General features: G+C 38.0%; 1 protein-coding gene across 2 annotated transcripts in view; it reads left to right on the top strand.

Moving 5' to 3' along the window:
* The window catches only part of LOC101636024 (chromosome unknown open reading frame, human C2orf76), a 116,630-nt gene that overhangs the window by 26,836 nt on the left and 65,679 nt on the right, over positions 1-24,115 (top strand). For both annotated transcript variants that reach the window (XM_012727355.1, XM_004674716.2), the window contains exons 2-5: positions 7,578-7,722; positions 10,256-10,306; positions 15,771-15,808; positions 20,121-20,202. In XM_012727355.1, the coding sequence (XP_012582809.1) occupies positions 7,590-7,722; positions 10,256-10,306; positions 15,771-15,808; positions 20,121-20,202 (304 nt within the window). In that variant the 5' untranslated portion in view covers positions 7,578-7,589. The remainder of the gene's footprint in view (positions 1-7,577; positions 7,723-10,255; positions 10,307-15,770; positions 15,809-20,120; positions 20,203-24,115) is intronic.

The raw sequence follows: 24,115 nt of genomic DNA, 5'->3' as shown, positions 1-24,115 counted from the left end.
GGAGCAGAACAGGCATATTGATGAAGTACACTGCTGAGGGGAATACGGGCAAGACGCAGAGATCTGCTGTGCCATGTGGTCACCTCTGCAGCAAGGATCCAATTTGCACTGAAGAGGCTAAAGCTAGCTTGAAGTGCTGTGCTTTAACCTGCTGCATGACCAGGGAGGGCCTTAATTTTTTTAAAAAAGATTTTATTTTTGTGTAGAAGAACTGGGGTATAGGTCAGATGTGCAGGAGCTGGGGGTGGTGGTGGTGGTGGTGGTGTGAGGATTCACCAGAAACAATGGGGAACAACAGGTGAATTTACTGAAATACATTGCTGATGGGAGCAGTGGGCTGAGGCAGGAGAGGTCTCCTGGGATAGCTCCAGGGCCAGGGATCAAACTCAGGTCGTAGAGGTGATAGTACTGAACTTTAAGGCCACCAGGGAGGCCTTTAACCCTTTTTTTTTTTAACTTACTAACCTGTTGACAAAATTGTTAAACTGGGTTTATTTGCAGTTGTTTGAATGCTAATATAGTTGCTCATCTTGGGCAACTAATATAGTTGATCATCTTGACATTTGGGCAGCATTTTATTAGGTGTAAAACACACCTATAATTACAAAACAGTAATTACAGTTTCATAAAGCATGCATATATCAGCCTGACTTTTAGACCATTTGTATGACTTATTTCATTGTTACTGGGAATCTGATACCTTTATCTGCCGCCTTCATAAAATCTGCTGCCTTCATAAAACATAAAAATTACTAACAAAATTAAACTATGTACTTTTCCCTAATTGCATAACCTATACCATATATTAGCGAGTACAACTGATTACTCCTTTTAAACAAGAGAAGGGTCTCCCTGCTTGTACAAGGATTAAATTCACCACTATGAAGCTACCCCCAGCTGGGAAACTAACCTACATGGCTCAGCAGACCTCTCTAGTTTCTTAGCTGCTCCCCTTAGCAGTGTATTTTAGTCATTATGCCTGTCCTGCTTCCCACTGTGCCTCTGGTGAATCATCTCCCCCCGCCCCCCGCACCTCTGGCTTGTACCCCAGTTCTTGTATGCATAAATAATCCTTAAAAAAAATAAACACTTATACTTTTGAGTTTTGTATAAATGATAGTGTATTCTGATTCTTCTGAATTTGCCTTTTTTCATTCACCATATTTTTCCAATTCATCTATGCTCATGTATGTTATTCTAGTCCATGGAATAGTCAATGGATTTTTACTCCTTATGTTATCTGATTGTATGACCATGCCATAGTGATCAGTTCTATTGATGGTCTTTAGTTGTTGTAAGTTTTTTGCAATTAACAGTCTTATTAATGTGTTTTTAAAAAGATTTTATTTATTTATGCTTATAGAACTAGGGTATAGGCCAGAGATGCAGGGGGTGAGAGGATTCACAGAGACAAGAATGGGAGCAGAACAGGCAGATGGACTGAAATACACTGCTGAAGGGAACAGAGGGTAGGTCAGGAAAGGTCTGCCACGCTATGTGGGTCAGCTCCCTGGCCAGGAATCGAACTCCTGATACAGTGGCTTCAGAGAGCTTCGTAGTGCGATGCTTTAACCTGTTGTGCCACCGGGAGAACCCCTTAATAATGTGTTTTATAGTTCTCATTGCACACATACACGAGAGGTTCTCAAGTTGAAGATATACAGAAAGATCTGTATATCTTCAACTTTACTAATTATTGACAAATTGTCTCTAAAACTAGTAACCATCACTGGTTAAATTCTCATTGTTGTAAACTCTTGCCAGCATTAAATATTGTCAGATTTTTTAATTGTCAGTTTGATGAGTGATGTATATGCCTCATTGTTATTTTGAATTTCTCTGATTACTGGTGAGTTTGAGCATCTTGTACTTATTATAGGTATTTTTTATTAGTACTTATTATGTATTTTGGCTGAAAGTTGTATTTAAAATTGAAAGTAGCATAAACTATTTACTCTAGCTAGGAATATGCCATAATTGTATCTTTGAAATATTGACAACTTTGCAGATTTTTGGAGGAAATAATTTGGAGTGCTATTCCAATAGTATATTAGAGCGAATATGTACTTTAGAATTAAATGGATACTTGAATCTTGGCTCCATTGTTTATCAGTTTTATGTTGTTGGATAATTTATGCAGTTTCTGACTCTGTTTCCTCATCTTTGAAATGCATACAGTTACTCATGGTTTGAAACTAGGAGTAAATGAGATAAAGTTAACACCTGACACATTGGACCAATGTCCAGTGATGAAATCAATGTACTGAAACAATAGTGTGAAGCTGGATTATACCATGGCTTATAATTAAATAAACCCTGAAATCTGGCAGCAATTGTAAAATTAAATTGTCATCTGTTGAATATATTGAGACGTCACGGTTTTGACATCACAAGATAGAACTGTCCAGTGTTCAGCTAATAAGAAGTGAAAGATTTTATATTCTGTCAGATGTAGATCTGGTTCAAAATTACCATGGTAAAGAGAGTCAAAGGTAAGAAAAGCAGAAAAACAAGTCAAAGTGGTACAGAAAGACTCTGAAAAGTTAATTAGATACAGACAACAAAATTCATGAAAACAAATGAAAGGCATGAGAAATGAAATTACTGTACAGAAAGTAAAAATAAGAACTTTAAATAAGAAAAAATACAGAGCTCCAGGATGTACAAAGATCATTAGAAATAAAAGATTCTGGAGGGGGTTATGGAAGTATAGTCCAAATGGGAAATTTGAATCAGAGACCTCAAAGATAATAATGCATAAAAGACCCAAGTGGGAGAGTCCAAAAAAAAAAAATGGAGGAACACTTTCAGAACCACTCACTCCATTGGGAAATGCAGCATAAGGATAATTTGGATTCTAAAATCACCTGGTTAAATCACCTGTAATGAGACCTACACCTAGAAATATATTAGCAAAACTACCAAGAGTTCAAGACACAGAAAGAATAATGAAAGTGACTGGGGGGGGGGTGAAGGGGAGGAGGGTAGGTAAAAGGTTCTCCCACTAGGCTTACGTCAGACTTCTTTGAGGAAACCATATAAACAAAAAGAATGGAATGACATATTCAAAATACCTACAAACTGCTCGTTTGAGTTCATATTCCTATTTTCTTCAGACTGTCCTTCAAATATAACGCAGAAGTAAAATTCTTTCCAGACAAACAGCTTAATGAGTTTGCAAACACTAGACCTCTCTGATGAGATATGTTGAAAGGAGCTCTCTTATCTAAATTGAAGAGAAAAAAATCCACAAAAATAGAACAAGGAAATAAATAGAACCAAAATACTAAAAACAAATGGCAGTAGTAAATCCTCATATGTAAATAATCCTCATATATCTTCAAATAACACCCTACATATAAATGAAATGAATTTACCAGTCAAAGACATGGAGTGGCTTGTTGGATTAGAAACCTGACTACTGTATCCAGAATGCCAATCTGTGCTCTAAAAATAAAGATAAGCTCAAAGTATTGGTTGAAAGACAATCCTATAAGTAAATGCCACCCAACAAATGGCAAAAATAGTCATTTTTATACCAGATTTAAAAAAGATTTCCAGCTAGAGAAAAGATAATCATAATCATAATGATCGTGATCATGAGATCCAAACATCAGGAAGACATACTATTGTTCAGTTTATATGTATCAGATGAAGGAGCATCAAAATATATAAGACAACTATTAACAAGTATGAAAACAGACATTGGTGGCAATACAGTAATGGTAGAAGATTTCAGTGCCTCACACATCGATGGGCAGATCAACTAGACAGAAAATCAACAAAGGAACACTAGCCTCAAATAAGGCATTAGGTCTTATTTGAAACAGAGGTGGAGATGCCCACAAAAGGGCAACAGGGCAGGAGGCTGGATGGAACTGCTACTGCCATGCACAGGCTCTGAGACCAGAGAGTCAGCATAAAGTCCCAAAAGGTCAAAATCAAAACCAAGGGCTATTGCAGTACAACACCTACACAATAGGGGCCTATTGGGCTATAGCCTAGCAAAGGACAAGTGCCTGATATGGGCATAGGTCATTGTCTGTGGGTTCTCACCCACACACACAATTGCAAGAGACCTTAGGCTCCAAGAACAACAACCATGGGTTTGATTTTTCAAACTGGGGAAGCAAAGAGCTCACCGTATCCACAGGAGGCCAACTGTCTCACCCAGATAGCATCAGTGATGGTCACCACTGGTCACCAGGAGTGCTGGATAACACTAGCCAGTTGTGAATGCCACTGGTCCCACAGAGGCGTTGTCAGAGTTGCCCAGCGTTAACAGCTCTGTGTGAGTTGCTGGGTTATTCGAACAACAAAAAGCATTTTGAGACACCAGGCCCAGAGCCTTTGGTGCTCCTTTCAGGCAATGTCAGAGACAGGATCGAGTCCTTCGGCTTCTCTTCTCTCCTTAGAGGGCAGCTGCTGGATGCTTCTTTCTTCGGGGAGGCTGGAACCATCTTCTTTTCTTCAGGTTCTGGCATTATCTCTCCTCAGTCTGGCATTGTCGTCTTCCTTGGGCTGGTATCATCCTCTCTCCCTCTCAGCTCCAGGGGCTTGGCATCCTCATCTCTCCACCAGCTGCTTCCAATCCTGACTTACATCATTTTTCAGGATGCCCCACCCACAAGTCTGATTGGATCATTTTTCCATCCTGTGGCTGATTGGACCATTTACCTATGGTCCCTTCCACAACCCAGGAAGTGTGACTTACATAAAAGGACTCTGAGGAACAACGGACTTGTGGTGAGAGACTAGGTCCTGGTAACAAGTCTGATTGGACTGCTTAGCACCAGTCAACTCATAGCTCACAACTGATTGGCCCATTCCACGATCCAGGAAGTACACTGCTACATAAAAGGTCTTTGAAGAACCATTGCCACAACTGACAAAAGGGCAGTTACTGAGTTCTGTGGAGCAACAGCCACCACTGATTTGGGTGGAGCAGCAGTATGAAAGAACACCACTGTTCCTGCCAGCTCCCAACACTGAGGCACCTAGGACCTGGTAACAGACTTAGGAGACATAGGACACTGCATCCCCCCAAAAGCTGAAAACGTATTCCTCTTGTTAAGGGGAAGGATGTCCTAAAGGAACTCTGCAGAGTCTTATGGACTCCACCCCCTACTCCAGCTTTCTGGACACTATCCCCTACTCCAGTGATTGGAAACTACAACTCCCAGCAGTACCAGGGAGAGAACTGTGAGGACCCAAGGGTGGAGCTAAGCAGGAATTCTGGGACATTTGGGGGATAAATAGGGTGCCATTGCAACTCTCTCTCTCTCTTGCTCAGGACTCTAGGGGGTGGAGTCCATAAGACTCTGCAGAGTTCCTTTAGGACATCCTTCCCCTTAACACTCTCAAGTGCACATGGTATGTTCTCTGGGATAGACCACATGCTTGTTTAGGATAGCTCACAAAACAAGTATCAATAAATTCATGAACTGAGATCATATCAGGTGTCTTTTCTGACCACAATGATAACAGCTATAAAAAGAAAGCAGGAAAAACCTATATTATGTGGAGATTGAATAGCAGCACTAGATGACTATCGGGTTAATGGGGATATTGTGGAAGAAATATAAAAGTGCCTGAGACAAATGTCAATGAAGACTTGAGTTATCAGAATCTATGGGAGGTGGTAAAAGAGGGATGTATATAGCAATCCAAATCCACATAAAAAAAAAAAAAAAGATCTCAGGGCCCTCCCTGGTGGCGCAGCAGTTGAAAGCACAGCACTAAGAAGCTAAAGCCACTTCAGTATGAGTTCGATCCCCAGCTTCGGAGGTGATCGAGATGGCGTAGCAGACCTCTCCTGACCCACCTGCTGCTCCCCTTAGCAGTGTACTTCGTCAGTCAGCCTGTTGTGCTCCCCACTCTGTTTCTGATGAATCCTCTTACCACCTGTGCACCTCTGGCCTGTGCCCCAGTTCTGTATGCATAAATAAATAAATCTTTAAAAAAAAACTCAAATAATCAAACTTTTTATACCTTAAGGAAGTAGAAAAAGAAGAACAAACAAAACCAAATGTGACTAGAAGGAAGAAAATAATAAAAACTAGAACAGAAATTAAAAAGGACAATCCCGGCCCTCCCTGGTGGCGCAGCGGGTTAAAGCACTGCACAAAGAAGCTTAAGCCACTTCCGCATGAGTTCGATTCCCGCCTGCCCCGGAGGAGACCACATGGCGTGGCAGACCTCTCCTGACCCGCCCGCTGCTCCCCTCAGCAGTGTACTTCGTCGATCTGCCTGTTCTGCACCCCACTCTGTCTCTGGTGAATCCTCTCACTCTCCGCATCTCTGGCCTGTAACCCAGTTCTGTATGGATAAATAAATAAATCTTAAAAAAAAAAAAAAAAAAAAAAGGACAATCCCAAAAATCAATGAAACCAAAAACTGACTTTGAAAAAATAAGCAAAGTACACAAACAAATTAAAAAGGTGCAGAACTCTAATAAGTAGTCAGGAATTAAATAGAATTCAGAACAGACATCTTACAAGTACATAGGCTATTAAGAGATTACTATGAATATATGCCAATAAATTGGATATCAAAGTGGCCAAGTTCTTAGAAATATAGAAACTTCTGAGACTGAATCAAGAAGAAATAGAAAAGCTGAAAATGTAATTTACAAGCAGGGAAATTGTAGCAATAATCAAAATTCTCATAAAACAAAATCCCAGGTCCAGTTGGTTTCACTAGTGAGTTCTACCAAGTCTTCAAAGATTAACTAATATTTACCCTTCTCAAACTCTTTCAAAAAGCTAAAGAAGAGGAAATCCTCATAAATACATTTTATAAAGCCAACATTATTACTAAAGGCAGACAAAGACATCATAGAAAAAAAATTACAGACCGATATCCCTGATGATGCAAAAGTCCTCACAAAATCTTAACAAATTCAACAATATTTAAAAATGAGTTTGCATCATGACCCAGTGGAATTTATGTCAGGGATACAAGGATGGTTCAACATTGGAAAATTGATCAATGTAATTAACATCACCAAAAAGAAAGAACCATCAAAAAAAGAAAGAAAGAACCATTGCAACCTATTAAGAGAGGTAGAGAAAGCTTTTGATAAAATTTACTATCCATTTATTATAAAAATCCTTAAGTAATGTAGATAGAAGGAACGTACCTCAACATCTTAAAGGCTGTGTACAACAAACCCACAGTTAACATCATATTCAATGGTGAAAAACTGAACATTCCTTTTGTCAAGTCAGGTACAAGACAGGTTGGACAGCTTTCATCATTACTATTTAGCATAGCATCAGAGGTCCAAATTGAGTAGTCAGGCAAGGTTTGTATAGAGAAAAATATAAAATTGAGAAGGAGGAAGTAAAATTATTGCTTTTTGTATATAATTTACATTAAAAAAACATAGATTCCACTAAACAACTATTAGAAATAATAAAATGTGACCTAAGTGTGTGCCCAGGAATCTGGTCTGGGTTTGGGAACTCTGTTGGTAACTATATAATGTGGGAGGGAAGGGCTGGAGGCCAGAATCCTGAAGGCAGAAATGCAGTCTGGGATTGTGACTTAGACTGTTCCTGTGTCCTTGGCCCTAGGAATTTCTTCACATGGCTTCCGAAGAAGTGACCATCACTGTTCGCCTCATTCGTTCATTTGAGCATCGCAATTTCAAACCCATAGTATATCATGGAGTTAAGTTGGACCAAACTGTGAAGGAATTTATATTATTTCTAAAGCAAGGTAAGAGATATCTTTATCATGTGTTTTATTAGCATTTTGAAAAAATAGTTGCCTGTTACATTCATAGCAGTCCTATGAAAGTATTTTGGAAAGGTATCAGCCAAGTCTCCAAGCCAGCTGCTGTGCTAGGTTTTGGTCTGGGCGTTGGCATCAGTGAACAACAGTATCTCCGTAGGGCTCATTGAATTGTTTGTGTGCCCTCCTCAGTGATTGTTACCATCATGTTAGGCTTCTCCTTTTTTTTTTAATTAAAAAGTTGTAGGTCGGCCCTCCCTGGTGGTGCAGTGGGTTAAAGCACTGCACTAAGAAACTGAAACCACTTCCGCATGAGTTCTATCCCCGCCTGCCCTGGAGGTGACCACATGGTGTGGACCTCTCCTGACCCGCCCGCTGCTCCCCTCAGCAGTGTACTTTCGTTGATCTGCCTGTTCTGCTCCCCACTCTGTTCCTGGTGAATCCTTCACCCTCCTCATCTCTGGCTTGTACCCCAGTTCTGTATGAATAAATAAATAAATCTTTAAAAAAATAAAGTTGTAGGTCTAGATTTGCTTGTAATTACCTATGTATTGAGGTTGATTGATAAGTGAGTATAGCGTAGCTAATTGTGTTCCCCAGCTAAGCACACACAGGACCCTATGGAAGCGTGGCAGGGAGGTGCCAGCACAGCTGGGAAGTCATGGGAGCTGTTGGTCATTGCAGTTGACCAGACTAACTGGTGCTAGTTTATCATTTTGAGCTTAAAATATAGAAGGTATGATGTTAGTCTTCATTTTGATAGGTCCTGGATGGTTTCTACCTGTTTTAATTATTAAATATGGATTAATTAAATATTAAATACTACCAATATTTGATAAAACATGTAGAACAAGTGCCTATATTTTAATTTGGATGTAATGTATATATTACCTAATATACAGATCCTAAGGTACAATTGGATGAGCTTGGACAAATGTATCACTTCATGTCCACCTTAGTTTTTTTTACTTTGCCATAATTTCAGATGCAGAAAATTTGCAAGAACAGCACCAAGAATGTTCTATTCTCTCCTCCTGTGGCCTCTCACCTTTCACTTTCCTCCCACTTCCTCCCCCATTTCTTGTTCCATCTTGTTCACATGATTCTTCTTTACCTCTAAATATTTCAGAGTATACTTCATAAAACAAGGAATTCTCTTTCATCACCACAACATAATCATGAAAATCAGGAATTGAACAATGCTGTTACATAACTTACAGAGCGTATTGCGATTTTGATTGTCCCAGCAATGTTTTTTTGATACGACGTTCCTTTCAAGTTCTTTTTTTCTGAAATTAATCTCTTTAATCTGGAAGTTTTTCTTATTGTATTTTGTCACACTGGCAATTTAAAATAGTGCAGACCAGTTATTTTTTGAAGTGCCCCTCAATTGTTTTTTTTTCTGTTTTCCCATGATTAAGTTATGTCTCTTGACAGAAGAATCATAGAGGTCATGTTGATTTCTCCATGCTGTCAACCAGCCCTATTACTGACAGCAGTTAAGGAGTTATCTGCCAGCTTTCTCCACTGTGAAATTTAATTGTAACTGAAAAGTAACTGAGATTATGTGAGTAGCTTGTTACTTTTTCAAACATTTATCCACTAGATTAGCATTCTTGGATTATTCTTGCCTGAATCAGTTATTATGATCTATGACAAATGGTGATTTTTCTTATTGTGTTACTCACTTTACACTTACTTATTCGTTGTTTTTCCACAGTAAGGAAGAGCTTTGTGTTCCTCTCTACCATTTATTTAATCCTTAACATTGTAGATACATGGCTTTTTACAGACATTATAATTCTTTACCATCATTATTTTGGCTAGTGGGAGCACCTTAAAATGGCTGTGCCCATTTCAAAGTGTTTTGTGTATTATGGGTTATAGTGTTTCTTAGTGTTGATTCAGTAATGTTCTTGTATAGTACCATGTTCTTGTATAGTTCAGAATGGGCTTTTGAACTTCTTCTGAGAATAATGAGTAATCTTCAAGTTCTTGCAGAGGTGGAGATGAGGTATTCTTCCATGTGGCATGGGCACAGCTGGGTGAACAGCCCGGCCCACTCACCATTTCCCTGCTGGTGATAATATAGCCACTACTTGTTTCAATTGTGCTCATGGAAACTGCATTGCAAGGACTAAAAAGTGGGCTTTTGGGGAAGAAATGGTTTCATCATTCAGAAATCAATGGATGCTAGATTTTGTCTTCTCCTGATAAGGAATATTTGTAACAAACTGACACCTAGCTTGGGATTTAGTAGAGAAAGATTGAGTACTTTTTTCCCAGATTAGGAGCCAAATAGAGAGGTCTACTCATAGCACTTCTGATCAACCTGTGCTGAAAGTTCTGGCTAGTTCACTAAGGCAAGAAATGGGAATAAGAGGCATTTTTATTAGAAAGGGGTTGTCAGTTTTTTCAAACTAGTTTAGTCTGTATGCATGGGAGAATAGAATCAACAGAGTAAACATATACTGTGTCTATTTGAATATTGTATAATAAAAGTCTGTTTTTCTTATAGATATACCTGTAAGGACCAACCTGCCACCACCATTCAGAAATTATAAATATGGTAACCTATTTTTTTTTATTCTTTTAAAACGTATCTAAATATAGTTTCATATTAGTTTTATGTTGATGTAAATATAAATGTGGTTTTCAAAATGAGCTTACTCTCCAAAAACCTGTTTGGAAGTTTATTTAGAAATATATGAATCCTAGTATGTTGTTAAAGTAATAAGGTTTTTTGGCCAGAAAAAGAAAAACGATTAAAAACTAGGAATTAGAAAAGATTTATATTTTAAATGTTATATAGTGGGTTTATATATTTTTTACTTAAAAATGTGGTAGTAAGGCAAAAAACATGTTCATTAATCAGTATAAAAATGGTGGTTATTAACCTTCAAATAATGACACTGACGAGACTTTGAATTTGAGACTTCACTTGAAAGTTACGATGCACCTACTAAATATTTCTGTTAAGTGTACAGACATTTTAAAAGTATAAATTTTTTATTACCTTAGATCATTTTTTGGAGTGGCTTTTAATTCTGTTCTCATTTGGTAGAGCAACTTATGACCTAAATTACTTTGAAATCATATTCTTCACCGTGTGTATGCATTTTAATTTTCAGTGACTAATTGTAAGGTTATGAGGGGTAGTCAAGAACTTGTAGGCACTGTGAGGAAAGTACTTAGATTTATTGGACTTAATGAATTTGCATCCATAATATTGAATAAGAATGTTTTATTAGGTTTGGGATCTCTAGGTTTGCGAATTTTCATGAAGCAGGAAGGTTTCACCTAGGACTCAAGCCAAATATGCATAGCCTCAATAAGAATCTGTTGGCAGAAGGGGCCGCCCTGATGGTGCAAGGGATTAAATACAGTGCTGTGAAGCTATCCACAGCTACTGAAGCATGAGGTTGACCCCCGGGAGGTGACCCACATGGCACATCAGACTGCTCCTGTCTCACCTGCTATTCCCCTTAGCAGTGTGTTTCAATAGATTTGTCTGTTTTGCTCCCCATTTTGTCTCTGGTGAATCCTCCAATCCCCCACCCCCAACACTTCTGGCCTGTACCCCAGTTCTTATATGCATAAATAAACCTTAAAAAATATCTACTGGGGGTGGGAGGAATTTTACATTATAATAATACAAGCAAATAATTTACTTGGCAGTAAAAGGGGGAAAAGTTGTGACTCACTTGACAAAGTTCAGGAGACTGGTATAGAGGGAGTGAATGCCTGGTAGCCACTCATCTATGGGCAGAGGGGAGATGTCACTTCTCAGAGTTCCCTTCAGCTTTCTCAGACCTTGCAGAAGACTTTAGGGCTATGGGACATGGAGTCCATAAGCATTTCAAGTTGTCTTAAAATTGGTGTCTATCTTTACACCACTTTCAGAGGTATGCTATCAGGGCTGTCTCTTAATTATGATTTAGTTGGACCTCTCTCTTTTTTTAAAAATTTTTTAAAGGTTTATTTATTTATGCATATAGAACTGGGGTACAGGCCAGAGGTGCAGGGGTGGTGAGAGGATTCGCCAGACACTGGGAAGTAGAACAGGCAGATCAACAAAGTACACTTCTGAGGGGAGCAGTGGAGAGGCCTGCTGCGCCATATGGGTCACCTGGGGGCAGGGATCAAACTGGCACTGAAGTGGCCGTGGCTTGGCTTCACTGTGAAGCCCTCCAACCCGCTGCATGTAACTTATTTTAACAGATTAAGTTTAGATAATAAACTCACCAGAATAGCTGACTGCTAATCATCACAGTGGCAAATAACTGACCTTTGGTATTATTTCACTTCATCAACACCTTTTTGTCCTTGTAGTTTTAACTAGTGAGATGAACTGGCAGGAAAAAATGAATACAGTTATCTGTTAGCAGAGAACTGCTAGGATAGGTTATCTGAGTTTGACTAACAATGTGCTGCTTGTGTTCACCAAGAAAGGCCAAGTGTTGCTTTGTTACCTTTTGTTTTCCTACAGTATTGTTACCGTCCTCAGTGAGAACAAAATACTTAAGGAGGTGGGGAGTGAAAAGGGCACAGAGCTTAAATGCAGTTGGACAATTCAGTCAAATTGTGGTTTGCCAGTTGCTATCTCTATGCCCTTGGGCATAGGGCCACTTCTCTTCTCTAGACAACTGTGAGCCTGGGGTTTTTCAGAGCCCCTCCTCCTTTCATTGTCAGCTATATCTATTGATTCCCATGACCACACTGTGTATTCCTAAAAGAGGGTTGTGGTCTTATTTTAAAGACATAGACATTGTATGAGTAAAGGGGCAGAGAAGAAAGTTCTTTCTAACCCCTATAGGTTCTTCTAAGCTGGCAACTAATCAAATAAGCACCACTCAGATTGAGAAGAGAAAAAAACAAAAAGAGCCAGCCCTCCCGGGTGGCGCAATGGGTTAGGACGCAGTACTGCAAGCTAGCCGCAGCCACTTCAGTGCAAGTTCCATGCCTGGTCCTGGAGGTGACCCACATGGCACAACAGACCTCTCCTGTCTTGTCCACTGCTTCCCTCAGGACTGTACTTTATTGATCTGCCTATTCTCCCCACTCTGTGTCTGGTGAATCCTCTCACCGCCCTTGTACCTCTGGCCTGTACCCCAGGCCCCTGGTATACATAATAAATAAATCTTTAAAAATAAATAAAAACAAACCAACAAAAAGAGCTTATAGAATACTATTCATAATAACATCTGTACCACCTATTAGGTATTTAAGGGAGAAACCCAGTAAAACTGAGTAACTCACCAAAGTGTCTTCAGTTACCATCTCAAATAACATTGGCTGAGACAAAGGACAGTGGGGAGAAGAGACTGGCTGCCCTGGGAGATCATCAGGAAAGGCGTGACCATGAGGACAAGACTTAGATGTGTGTTTAGTTGCTGCCTTCTCTACTGAATACAGTTAGAGGTGAGTCTTCCCTGTGTAGGAGGGATACATAAAAGGAGACTTTCTTTTACCCGTAAATGCCCCGTAACTACAGGGCAGCCTTCACCCAGCCTTCAGAGCCCTGCTTATGAAGTAATACTTCCTCCAAACAGATATATTTGGGAGTGGAGAGTGGTCCACTGCCAGGTGTGCAATGAATCTTGGTTGCGGTGCAGTTTGGGTTTACTAATCCTGTTTGTTCAAGATCAAGCATAGTGATGCAGGTTCATTGTAACAGACTTTCAGCAAGGTCTAGTTATTTATGAATACAGAACTAAGGTACAGGCCAGCGGTGCAGGTAGGTGTGGGTGGGAGGTGAGAGGATTCACCAGAGACAGAGCGGGGAGCAGAACAGGCAGAGGGACTGAAATACACTGCTGAGGGGAGCAGTGGGGGGGGGGGTTTCAGAGATTGAATTTGTGCTGCAGTGGCTGCAATAGCTTCAGGGTGCTGTGCTTTAACCCATTGTGCCATCAGGGAGAGCCTGCAAGTTCTATTTATTAACAAACTACCACTATTAGCTTCTCTATCTTGTCTCCAATAATAACCTGGTGTTTATTATTAATGAGAAAAAATGTAATTAGTAACTTGGAATAATAGATATTCCAAAGCCACATTTGCTTATTTTTCTTTGTGTATTTTAAACTTAATTTTAACAGTTGTGGCATGTGTACATTCCTAATGTGCTAAACTAAGTCAGATTTATTTTATTTCTTAGCAACACATATTATAGTCCTGCTACCAGATTAGGTCTGGGTTCTGCTACCTGTTGCTAGCAAAAGCCAATGAGCAGAGACAAGAATTGAACCTATAAGTACTTTTCTTTTTCAGATCACTGGCCATTTTGCTGAGAGAACAGCGGGCATAGCACCCTGAAGAAACTGTTCTGCTGTCTTATCTTGAGCTGGCATTTTTATAGTGGGTTAAGCAAAGACAGTTAGAAGCAAACAGCTTATTAGAACAGCCCATCACAGTTGAACTTCAGCCCCAGAACTTGCTTTCGGCCTCCTGGTTATCTTGATCCTGGTAGTGTCAAAGTCTGGGCATTATTAAGGCAGGATTAATTTAAAGGAAAAAGTCACGAGTCATGCTGTATGTACAGGAAGCCTACACTCTCTGTGCAGAATCCTATGCTAGAGACGGCCCTCTTCATTCCTGCCCAGCCCTGCTTCAGTCCTGGGATTAGGCTGATGTTATATTAAATATTGTAACAGATAACTGCAAGTTGACTACTGAATATATCATCGCTAATTCAGTTCTTAACTGTATAGGCACCTATCCTACTATATTATAAAAATAATAATCACATAAAAGCCAGCTTTTTAAGTAGATTCGCTCATTTTTACTCATTGGCTCTAACCAGTGTCATGGGTAGAAATGAATTTTCATGGGAGGTTAAGAGTTTATTCACATTATAAGAATGCATGTAATCATATTGCATTTATTGTTAGATAAAACTTAATTGAAGACTTAGAAATGTCTGAATGTAAGCCTGTTAAATGCTCACTGTTGCAGTTAGAATTTTACCCAATGTGGGAAAATTGGGTACAGTACACTGTGGGCTGTCTTCAAAATGAACAGACCAAGAAGCCAGAGAAGGAGTGACTGAAGCAGACGAGAAGGCATGATGCTGTATAATATTTGAAAACTAGGAGGCGGATTTGATGTTCTGTGGACAGTAGCAGCTTTGCTCAAATAATAGTGACCCTTGAGAGTTTGAATTCAGAGAGTAGGATTAAAAAGAAAACAACAGGCCCCAAGTAGGGTCACTTGTGTTAAGCTCCAAGTCACCTAATCTAATGTAATTGCAGTTTCCCCTGCTTGGAGTGGAATTTTATTTATTTATTTATCCATTTATTCATTTATTTTAAATAATATAATAGTTTATTTTTACATCATTTTGTATATATATATTTTTTTTGTGGAGTGGAATTTTAAACCAACAGTCTAGAATGTATGTATGCCTGATAAGGCCTTCTGTGGGAAGGCAACTTTGCCTGAAATCATCTTTCTTTGTTTTTGTTTGATAACCTTGTCCCACCTTCTTTCTGCCTATAAAAATCCTACATTTTTTTACAACTCCTCACTTTCTATTTGCTAGATGGGATGTTTCCAGGTTCATCATTGAATAAAGTCAGTTTGGCTCGAATTTACTCAGATGATTTTTGTTTTTTAACAGTGATGATGAACAGTATGATTATTTGCTCTGTGACTATCTGCTCTGAGAGATCACTGTTTTTTTTTGAGCTGATTTTGTTAATTGTCTCTCTTAATTTAAGACATTTTTTTTTTTTTACATTATTTGCTCCTCAGTTAGTCTATTCCAAAATATCAGTCCTGAATTGACTTTAGGTTATGCAGACACACAATGGTGTGTATCAAGGATGAAAGATTTTATAGTATCTTTATATAAGTGAACTTTAAGTTGAATATCTTGCAAAGTAATTTTTCTTTAAGTTTATACTGTGTTTTTAAATGAACCTGGTTGTAGCAAGAACTTAAATCTCTCAATTTCACTCTTCATTCTCTCTTTAGTAGTTTGAAGCGGTACCGTCATCTTTGCAAAAATACAATTTGTTTTTTTTTTCTTTCAGATAAACTAAAGATTATTCATCAAGCACATAAATCAAAGGTATGTTTCACTTGCACATTATATAAATGACAAATAATCAGTGTTGGTTGGCTTAGTGAATAAATGGACATGCATACTTATAAAATATTTTCTGTTATAATAGCATTTTTTATTTTGTGGGTACATATCTTACATTTCCATTAAAGGGTAAATGCTCTTTTAAGTCACATTACTATTAGAGTAGATGCTTTAAAAGGAGTGCTAATTTAAAAAGCATCCATGTTCTATATCCAGCAAATATTTGACATAAGGTAAACTTAAAACTTGGTAATTAGGTTACGTATAAAGAATAACACTCGCCAGGAATCCAGTATCTTTGCCTTTCTTAATTCTATCGAATAAGAGAAGATCCAAAACCAGATAAACATTGTGTGCTTGTTAAGACTTCACTATTTGTGTCAGAGAAGGCCCAGGTTTCCCAAAGAGCATGGTCTGGCATCTTTATGTTGTCCTGTCCCAAAGAAGACTTTATGTATTTATTGTGTGTTTACATTTTTGTTTTCTTTCTTTTCAGTAATGTTTTTATGAAGCACAATTAAAGGTTTAATTCTCACACAGACAACATAGAGTGATCTTTTTACTTCATCTCAACAAACTAGAATAGGCTCCTTATCAAAGCAGCAAGCTTGCCCTATGGCTCAATTACTTAAGAATAAGAGACTATTTTATTCTTCATCTTTCAGTGCTTAAAGTAATGCCTCAATCAGGAATGATTCCATACAAGTTTTGAATGAAGTATTAGGAATTTGTTTCATCTTATGCTCTGGTTCTAGATGTCCTCCATAGACTCAGTCATTTATCAATTAAAGACATCCCACATATCACAAAGAACATGGCACAAGGATATGTCTGTCACCTATTACTCAGCAACTTGCTTTTTTTCTCCTCTGACTTAAAACAACACTTACTTATTCTTTAATTATTCTGGAGAACAAAAGCTTGAAATCATTCTCACTGGATTAAAGTTAAAGTGTCAGTAGGGTTCTTTTTTTTTTTTTAGTGAAATTTTTTCCTGTTGTTTATCTTTTCACTTAAATAATTTCTGTTATTTTTTCTTAATATTAATTTTTTATTCTAAGGATAATGTATACATACTTGTCAAGTGCTTCAAAATTTGGTGCTCACATGTGAAATCTGCACTTTGTATGGGTGCTAGAATGTTCCTCTGCTATATCTGATGACAGACTCCATTTTTTTTCTTTATTCTGGACCAGGAGTGTTTCTTATAATTTTATTCCTCAATGTGAAGAGTTGGTCTTCTTGTAGAAGGGGAAAACAAAGATAGAATAAAGTTAAAATGAAAAGTAAGTTCTTTGAAAAGTTCATAAAGTATAGTGTGTCAAGTCATTCTCCATCATTGTCACATTTTTACATTGTTGAGCTTGTCAGATACTCTTGTTTTTCTAGAAAGAATAATTAGTAAATTATTTCTTGATCCTGATGAAGACCTAGTTCATAACATTCAAATAATTAGTATTCTGACATTAAAGAAATCAGGGAACTTTCCTCTTGTAGTTGGGAATAACTAAGAATTATTTCTTATATTTAAAACACATGTTCCACCCTGGCCTTTTAGAGTTGCAAAATTAGGGGTTTTTTTTTTTTCTCCCATTGAACAATGTATTTGTTTATGGAAAGATTCCCAAGGCAGATTAAGGCACTTAGAATGCTCATGGATTCAGATTTTACAACTTTCATCTACACCGTTCTAGTCAAATACAGGCTATATGCTCTAGGAATGATTCTTCAAGTTTCCTCTTCAACTTTTATAAAGAAAGTTGCCAATATCGTTTTACAATATTAGAAACTTTAGAAAACTTTGGCATACATGTACTCATTTGTGCCTTAGTCTCCTCCCACATAGTTTCTTCATTTCGCCATTCCCTTCCCCTCGGCCTCTGAGCAGTGCATCTTCGTCCAGAATGACTTATCAGTAGCCTCTCTTTAGAGAACTTGTTTACGAAAGATGTGTTTCCCATCCCCCAGTTTTCTAGTTAGAAACTAGAGATAGAGACTTTCTTAATTACAACTATCAGGTGTTAACAGATCTTGCCTCCTATCACCCCATTAAAAAAGCTGTCTGGGCCCTCCCTGGTGGCGCAGCGGGTTAAAGCACTGCACTAAGAAGCTTAAGCCACTTCCGTATGAGTTCGATCCCCGCCTGCCCTGGAGGTGACCACATGGCGTGGCAGACCTCTCCTGACCCATCCGCTGCTCTCCTCAGCAGTGTACTTTGTCAATCTGCCTGTTCTGCTCCCCGCTCTGTCTCTGGTGAATCCTCTCATCCTCTGCATCTCTGGCCTATACCCCAGTTCTCTATGCATAAATAAATAAATCTTTAAAAAAAAAAAAGCTAAAAAGCTGTCTGGATACCTTCCCACCAGAGCCTCTTATGAGCTGAGGTGTGTGTTAATGTTTGTTGAACCAATTAATAATAGTATAGTGCAAATAATTACTATGATTTGTTTTTTAAAAAATTGTGTGTTTGTGTGTTGTGGACTATAATGATAGGTTATTTGTAAAATCAGAATAATTTCTGTCCGTGAGTTTGGATATCAAACTCATAACAGCTAAGCCTGTTAAAAGTGTGAAAAAAAGAAGTTGTACCCTGGACTTTATAAGATATGCAGGATCTCCAAGAAGTAAATTTTAAAATATTAACAGGGGCATTTAGTTGTTGAGATTTATTGAACTGAATCCTTAAGATCTTTGCATTTTATTTATGTAAAATTCTGCTTCAATTTTACAAAAAAGTAAACTGTGACAGGGTATCTAAAATAAGACTGAAACAAAAATACTTAGGTATTTTGAAAGGGAAGTGACAAGAAGAATGTGTGCCAGTTTTCTCTTAATTTATATATTTAATACTATTATAGTTGTGGATGTATACATGCGTGTGTATGAACTGCAGCATATAAAACTAACATGCAAAAAATAATGAATAATCACAGAAGAGTATCTAGTATCCATTAAGACATTGTAAAACTGTACTAATTTAAAAAGTGTGATACCCTCAGATATACTTAGTTTAGTGGCACAGAAATAAAAGTGAAAAATGACCAAAATGTAGGTAAGAATTTAACAAGTAGTAAATATGGATCTATGGAGAAAATATAGAAGATTCACTAAATGCTGTTTGGATCACTGGGTAGATGTCTTGAAACAGTTAAGTTGGATCCAGGTTTTTGTTTTTGTTTTTTTTTTAAGATGCTGATGAGAATACTTGGGAGAAGACTTTTCACTATCCAAATAGACTTGGAGGATTTTTTTTTTAACATGAATATTCATTGCCTATTCTAAAGTGGTTTTGTTTAATCAGGGTTTTTTTTTTTTTCCCATTTTAATCTGCACTGGAGTCCGAGAGGCTGTGTTCCCAGTGACTGCTCATGAGCCATGGAACATGACTTCTGGGCTTCTGTTTTGGGTGTTGAAAGCCCTTTCTGTTGACTCTCCTCTGAGCCTTATCCTAGGAATATAGAATATGTTGGTACATAGCAGCATTCTTGTTGACAAATGGCAGGGTGTGGATTGTGCTCAGCTGACAGTCACCTCTCTTTACTGTTTAGGAGCAGATAACAACTCAACATTTTCATCTCTGCTTCTGATTTGTAAATATTATTGGCGAGCATGTACTCCCAGTTCAAATCCCACAGTTCAAAGCTAGTATCACATATGACCCAAGTGTTTATTAACAATGGCTAGGTTTTTAGATACATGACCTTTTAAGGTAAGCTTGCTTCTCTCAAAAGTCCAATTGACCAAAGCTCACACCTCAGTTCCAGGTGCCCTGGCTTTGTTTCTTAACCTCTATTATTTCTCCTGAGTTATGGTGAGAGTGAGAGAGAAGATGATGACAAGATGACACTGATGACAACAGCACAGAGTGACAGGTGGCAGTTAGTATAGGGATGCTTAGCTGTGCAGCCAACTTGGGGTGGGGAGTGACATACGCCTCATCTTATTCCATCCTCACCACACAGCAATAGAGAAGAGGCATTCTTTCCCACTTTTTTATAGATAAGGAAACTGAATCTAAGGAAGGGTTTGTTAACACACAGCTGAGTACTGGCAGAGCCTAAATTTAACCTGAATTGAACTCCAGAGAACTTGCTAACGTGCTGACACCCATGTTCCTCTTCACTTGTGCATTGACTAGGTGCTGACCGTTAACGTCTCTCCTTTCTATAATGCAAGTTGGATATAGCTTTAGATTATTGTCCTGACCCAAAGTACCAGTTTTATGTCTAAGAAATCTTACCAAATATGAAACGCATATGAATATTGGTAAAATGCAAATTTTCTTTCTTTCTAGACAAATGAACTTGTGATGAGTTTAGAGGATGATGACAGGCTCCTGTTAAAAGAAGAGAACACCCTCAAAGCCGCTGGAATTGGTGAGGAAAGGCTGTGTAGTGCTAGAGGGGGCTCTTGTCTCCTGGCGGCTGCATGAGGCCTGCCTGATGAAATTGTTGTAACCCACCACAAAGGAGTGCTATCCTTGGTGCTCTTTACACTGCCTGATAATTATTCAGAGGAGGCTGCTGAGAGTGATGTACATTCAGATCATTTGACTGAGGGCAGCAGATATCTGCTCTCCAAATGTTCAGAATGCAAATGGTTCTTCTCCAAAGGTATGCTCAGAATTCTGCTGAGGGTTATTTTAAGTGATTGACAGGTTATTACTTACTTAATAACCTACTTACCCTTATCAGCATCATTTGAACTGATGGTTTGAGAGAAATGGACCTGATAGAACTAATGTGGAATAATGAAGTGAGATGTTGTTTGTATAACACGCAGCGTGGTTTATGATAGTCATCCAGATTGCTCAGGGCAGACCAAGTCGTGGAATTTCAAATAGGAGCTTAGTGCTTGCAGTTGAAAAATTGCCGATTTAGCCTTTCAACCTGGAATATGTGTGCTGTTCTGTTTTGAAGAACTGCTACGTGACATGTTTTGTGACCATTAGATGTCACTCTAATTCTACTTGTATGTACACTTAAAGATGCTCTTGCAGGAAAAGTGAAGATTTTAAGAGCTTAGATTTTAAGAGAACTGTGAGCAGTTGAAGGCATGCCTCTGACATGAAATAGTACAAATCACACTTACATTATAATTATTTAGGTGCTCTTTAAGAAGAACTCGGAGATTCTTGCTAGGAAACTTTTATGTATTTTTCATAGGTATTCTATTGAGTTATTGCACGCACATGTTTTAGGAATTCACTTTCGAGTGGTACAGGTAGCTAAACAGGGTCCCTGACTAATCTTCCAATTAAATATAAAGAGGAGGTTGTGAAATCTTGTTTTCTGTGTCAATGCTACTAGTTAGATTTTGTATCCATACTATGAGTATTGAATGTTATTATTTGCAAAAGCGTTTTTCCTTTTTTACAATATAATAGTTTATTTTTACATCATTTTGTACATTTTTTTTGAAAAAGCATTTTTTTATTTGGCATTTATTTATCCAGATGCTATTATGTTATTATAGCAGGTGACACCATTTATTGAGACACATGGCACCAAGAAGTTAGCCTCGTTAAAACATAAAGCTATAATAAATACAACTGTCTAGTACTGATACAGGAATTGACAGATTGTTCCACAAAAAAGATTGAAATATCCAAAAACAAAATAAAAAAGAAATAAGATTGACAATATGATAAAGCTTTGACATCTCAGACAAATGGGGAAAAAATTAATTAGCCAGAAAATGATAGGAGGCCCATTGCCAAAGCGTTTGGGAAAATAAAATGTAAATCCTTATCTCAGTCTTAATTCTAAAATATATGCTAGATAGACAAATGTTATAATATAAGCATGTTAAAAATTAAAATGAAGCTCAGTAGTCTCATAATCTTGGGAAAGAGAAGAACATTATTTTGAAAGCAGAAGCCATAAAACAGGGAGAAGTGATAGAGCTGACTAGATAAAACCTGAAAAATGTAAACAGATATAAAGGAGAAGCAGTAAACAAAAAAGAATACATTCGCAACATATGACAAGTAAAAAGTCATTAACTGAGTTTAGATTGTGCTCTTATTGTTACCATGAAAAGGAAAAACAAAATATTTGACTGATAGAATAGCTAACAAGCATGTGAAAATAGGTAATATTTATGTGACTACTAGTCTAGTGATTAAGAATTAGAGACTGGGGCCAGGCTGCTTGGGTTCACAGCTTCATTCTGCCACTTACTGTCAGGGTGACCTGGGGAGAACAGTAATTATAAGACCAGCAAACATGAAGAAATGACATAGTAGTCAGGGGAAGTGTTAGAAGTAGATTCTTTCTTGTACTGCCGTAAGGACTGTCTACTCCATGTGACTTTCTCAGGTCGACCAGTAGGACTTTTTCAAAGGTGACTCTATTCTCTAGCTGGCAGGAATAAGCTTCCACTGCTGTGTCATTACCTGTGGTTGTGGTATGTCTCCAGAGGGGTGGGGCTGGCACTCAACTTCCTTGTTTGTGCATCATTAATGTTGAGCTTTATTTATTGACTGATGATAGAACACACTGTGTGATACCATTACTTTTTTAAAATACATGTATTTGCATGCATCTTGAAAGCAGGTGTATGATTTAGCATTTGCACACTAGCCAAGCAGTAGTTAATTTTTCAAAGGTGAGCAACCACAATCCTTATAAAAACGAAAGCAAAGCAGCTGTTGACAAAGTGCTTCCGTAGCAAAACTAACTCCTGTTTACAAAAAAAAAGCACAATAAAAAAAAATACATGTATTTGTATGTCTTGATGTGTAATGAAGAAAAAGATCATATACCCAAATTATAGAAATGGCTTTTTTTAGTGGTGGCATTGCAAGTAATTGTTTTTCTCCCTTTCTTCTATGTATTATCTAATTGTCCTTCTAATTAATTTTTTTTTTCTGACAGTTTACAAGTATTCCTTGTAAGGAACCACTTTTAAAGATTAAACTTTGAAAATTGGTTTGGGTGAAGGTTTTGCATTTTACTTGCTTTGTGAGCTTCTGTAAAACCATTTGGCCTCTCTGAGTTTCTATTTTGATCTGTCGAACAAAACAGAATAGATCTATTTTGAGTGTTGTCGTAAAGATTAAATAATATAAAGAATGCATAGAAAAGTATCTGGAGCAATGAAAGTAATCACTTTCAAAAACACTTATTTGGAAACCACTTTGGGAAAGCATTAGGAAATGGCTTGCATTTGTTAGAAGACTCAGCTTTTGGATTAAGTGGCATTCATTTCAAACTTACTTAATGAGCCATCTAAAAGCTAAGAATCAAATCCCTCTTTTTATCATTCTTATTTAAAGGCTATAGATCTTTGATCGGAGTCAGATGCTCTTTCTAATTTCCCCCCTAATTTCGAGGTGGTACAAGAACTTCAAGCTGCCTTCCCACCCTGGCAAATTGGCAGCCTGGTCGGGGTGATTTCAGTGCCTGCCAGGAACAATTTCATCTTGTGCATGCTCTTCCTGTTGCCTAGAGCGGTGTTGCTGTGCTCTGGAAAAAAGCCACGGTTGTACATGGGGAAGGAGGTGCTGGTCTCTGGAGAGCAACAAAAAATTCTAAATGGGAGTCGAGTTGTAAAAATGACACTTGAAGTGTGTGATTTTTCTAGGGAATTCTCCCTCCCTTGGTGTTCTCTCTAGTTAGGTTTTTCAGAGGTTTAAGAGGAAAATTCTAAGTCATCACTCTCCTTTTTTTAACCACTTGATCTTCCTGTAGAGCTGTCAGTCTGCTATCACAGTCAGTTGCCATGGGAATAATGCCAATATAACAAATTTATCATTATGACTTTTCTGCAAAATACATGAAAGGAAAAGAAAGACTGTGAGGGGAGAAATTAGGGGAACAAACTTGTTTGAAGATTTCTTTTTTCACAGAGAAATTCTCCAGGTCCCACTCTGGTCTTTGATCTGCATTGCAGATCCCAATTGTCTATTCTATGCCCAACACCAGGGGAAGTTTTTGCTTGTGGAGTTAGTGCTAAAATACATAAGTAAAGAGCCTCACTATGTGGACAGAAGAGGAAGCCTTTACCTGGAAATGTTACTTATAATAAGACTTTACCTTGTTATGAATAATTGCAGTTTTATGGTCTAGTTCCCCCCATGGCACATTTGCATGTAAGTATTCTGGGGGTGATAGTTTCTCCTTTCACTTTGTTACATTCTACTAAGATGAGCTGTTGAATCCTCCTCTTTGGTTTAGGCAAGAAAGTGTGCTGGGTAACTTTTCTAAAACCTATTGTGTTTTATGGGAAATATTTGAAAACAAGATACAGTGGGCCAAACTGTAAGTATTTATCTGAAAGAAGAGT

This window comes from Condylura cristata, unplaced genomic scaffold (assembly GCF_000260355.1).
Source record: "Condylura cristata isolate star-nosed mole 26May11 unplaced genomic scaffold, ConCri1.0 scaffold00002, whole genome shotgun sequence".
Taxonomy (NCBI): Eukaryota; Metazoa; Chordata; class Mammalia; order Eulipotyphla; family Talpidae; genus Condylura; species Condylura cristata.
Note: the sequence above shows the minus strand (reverse complement) of the source record. Positions and strands in the feature narration are given on the sequence as shown.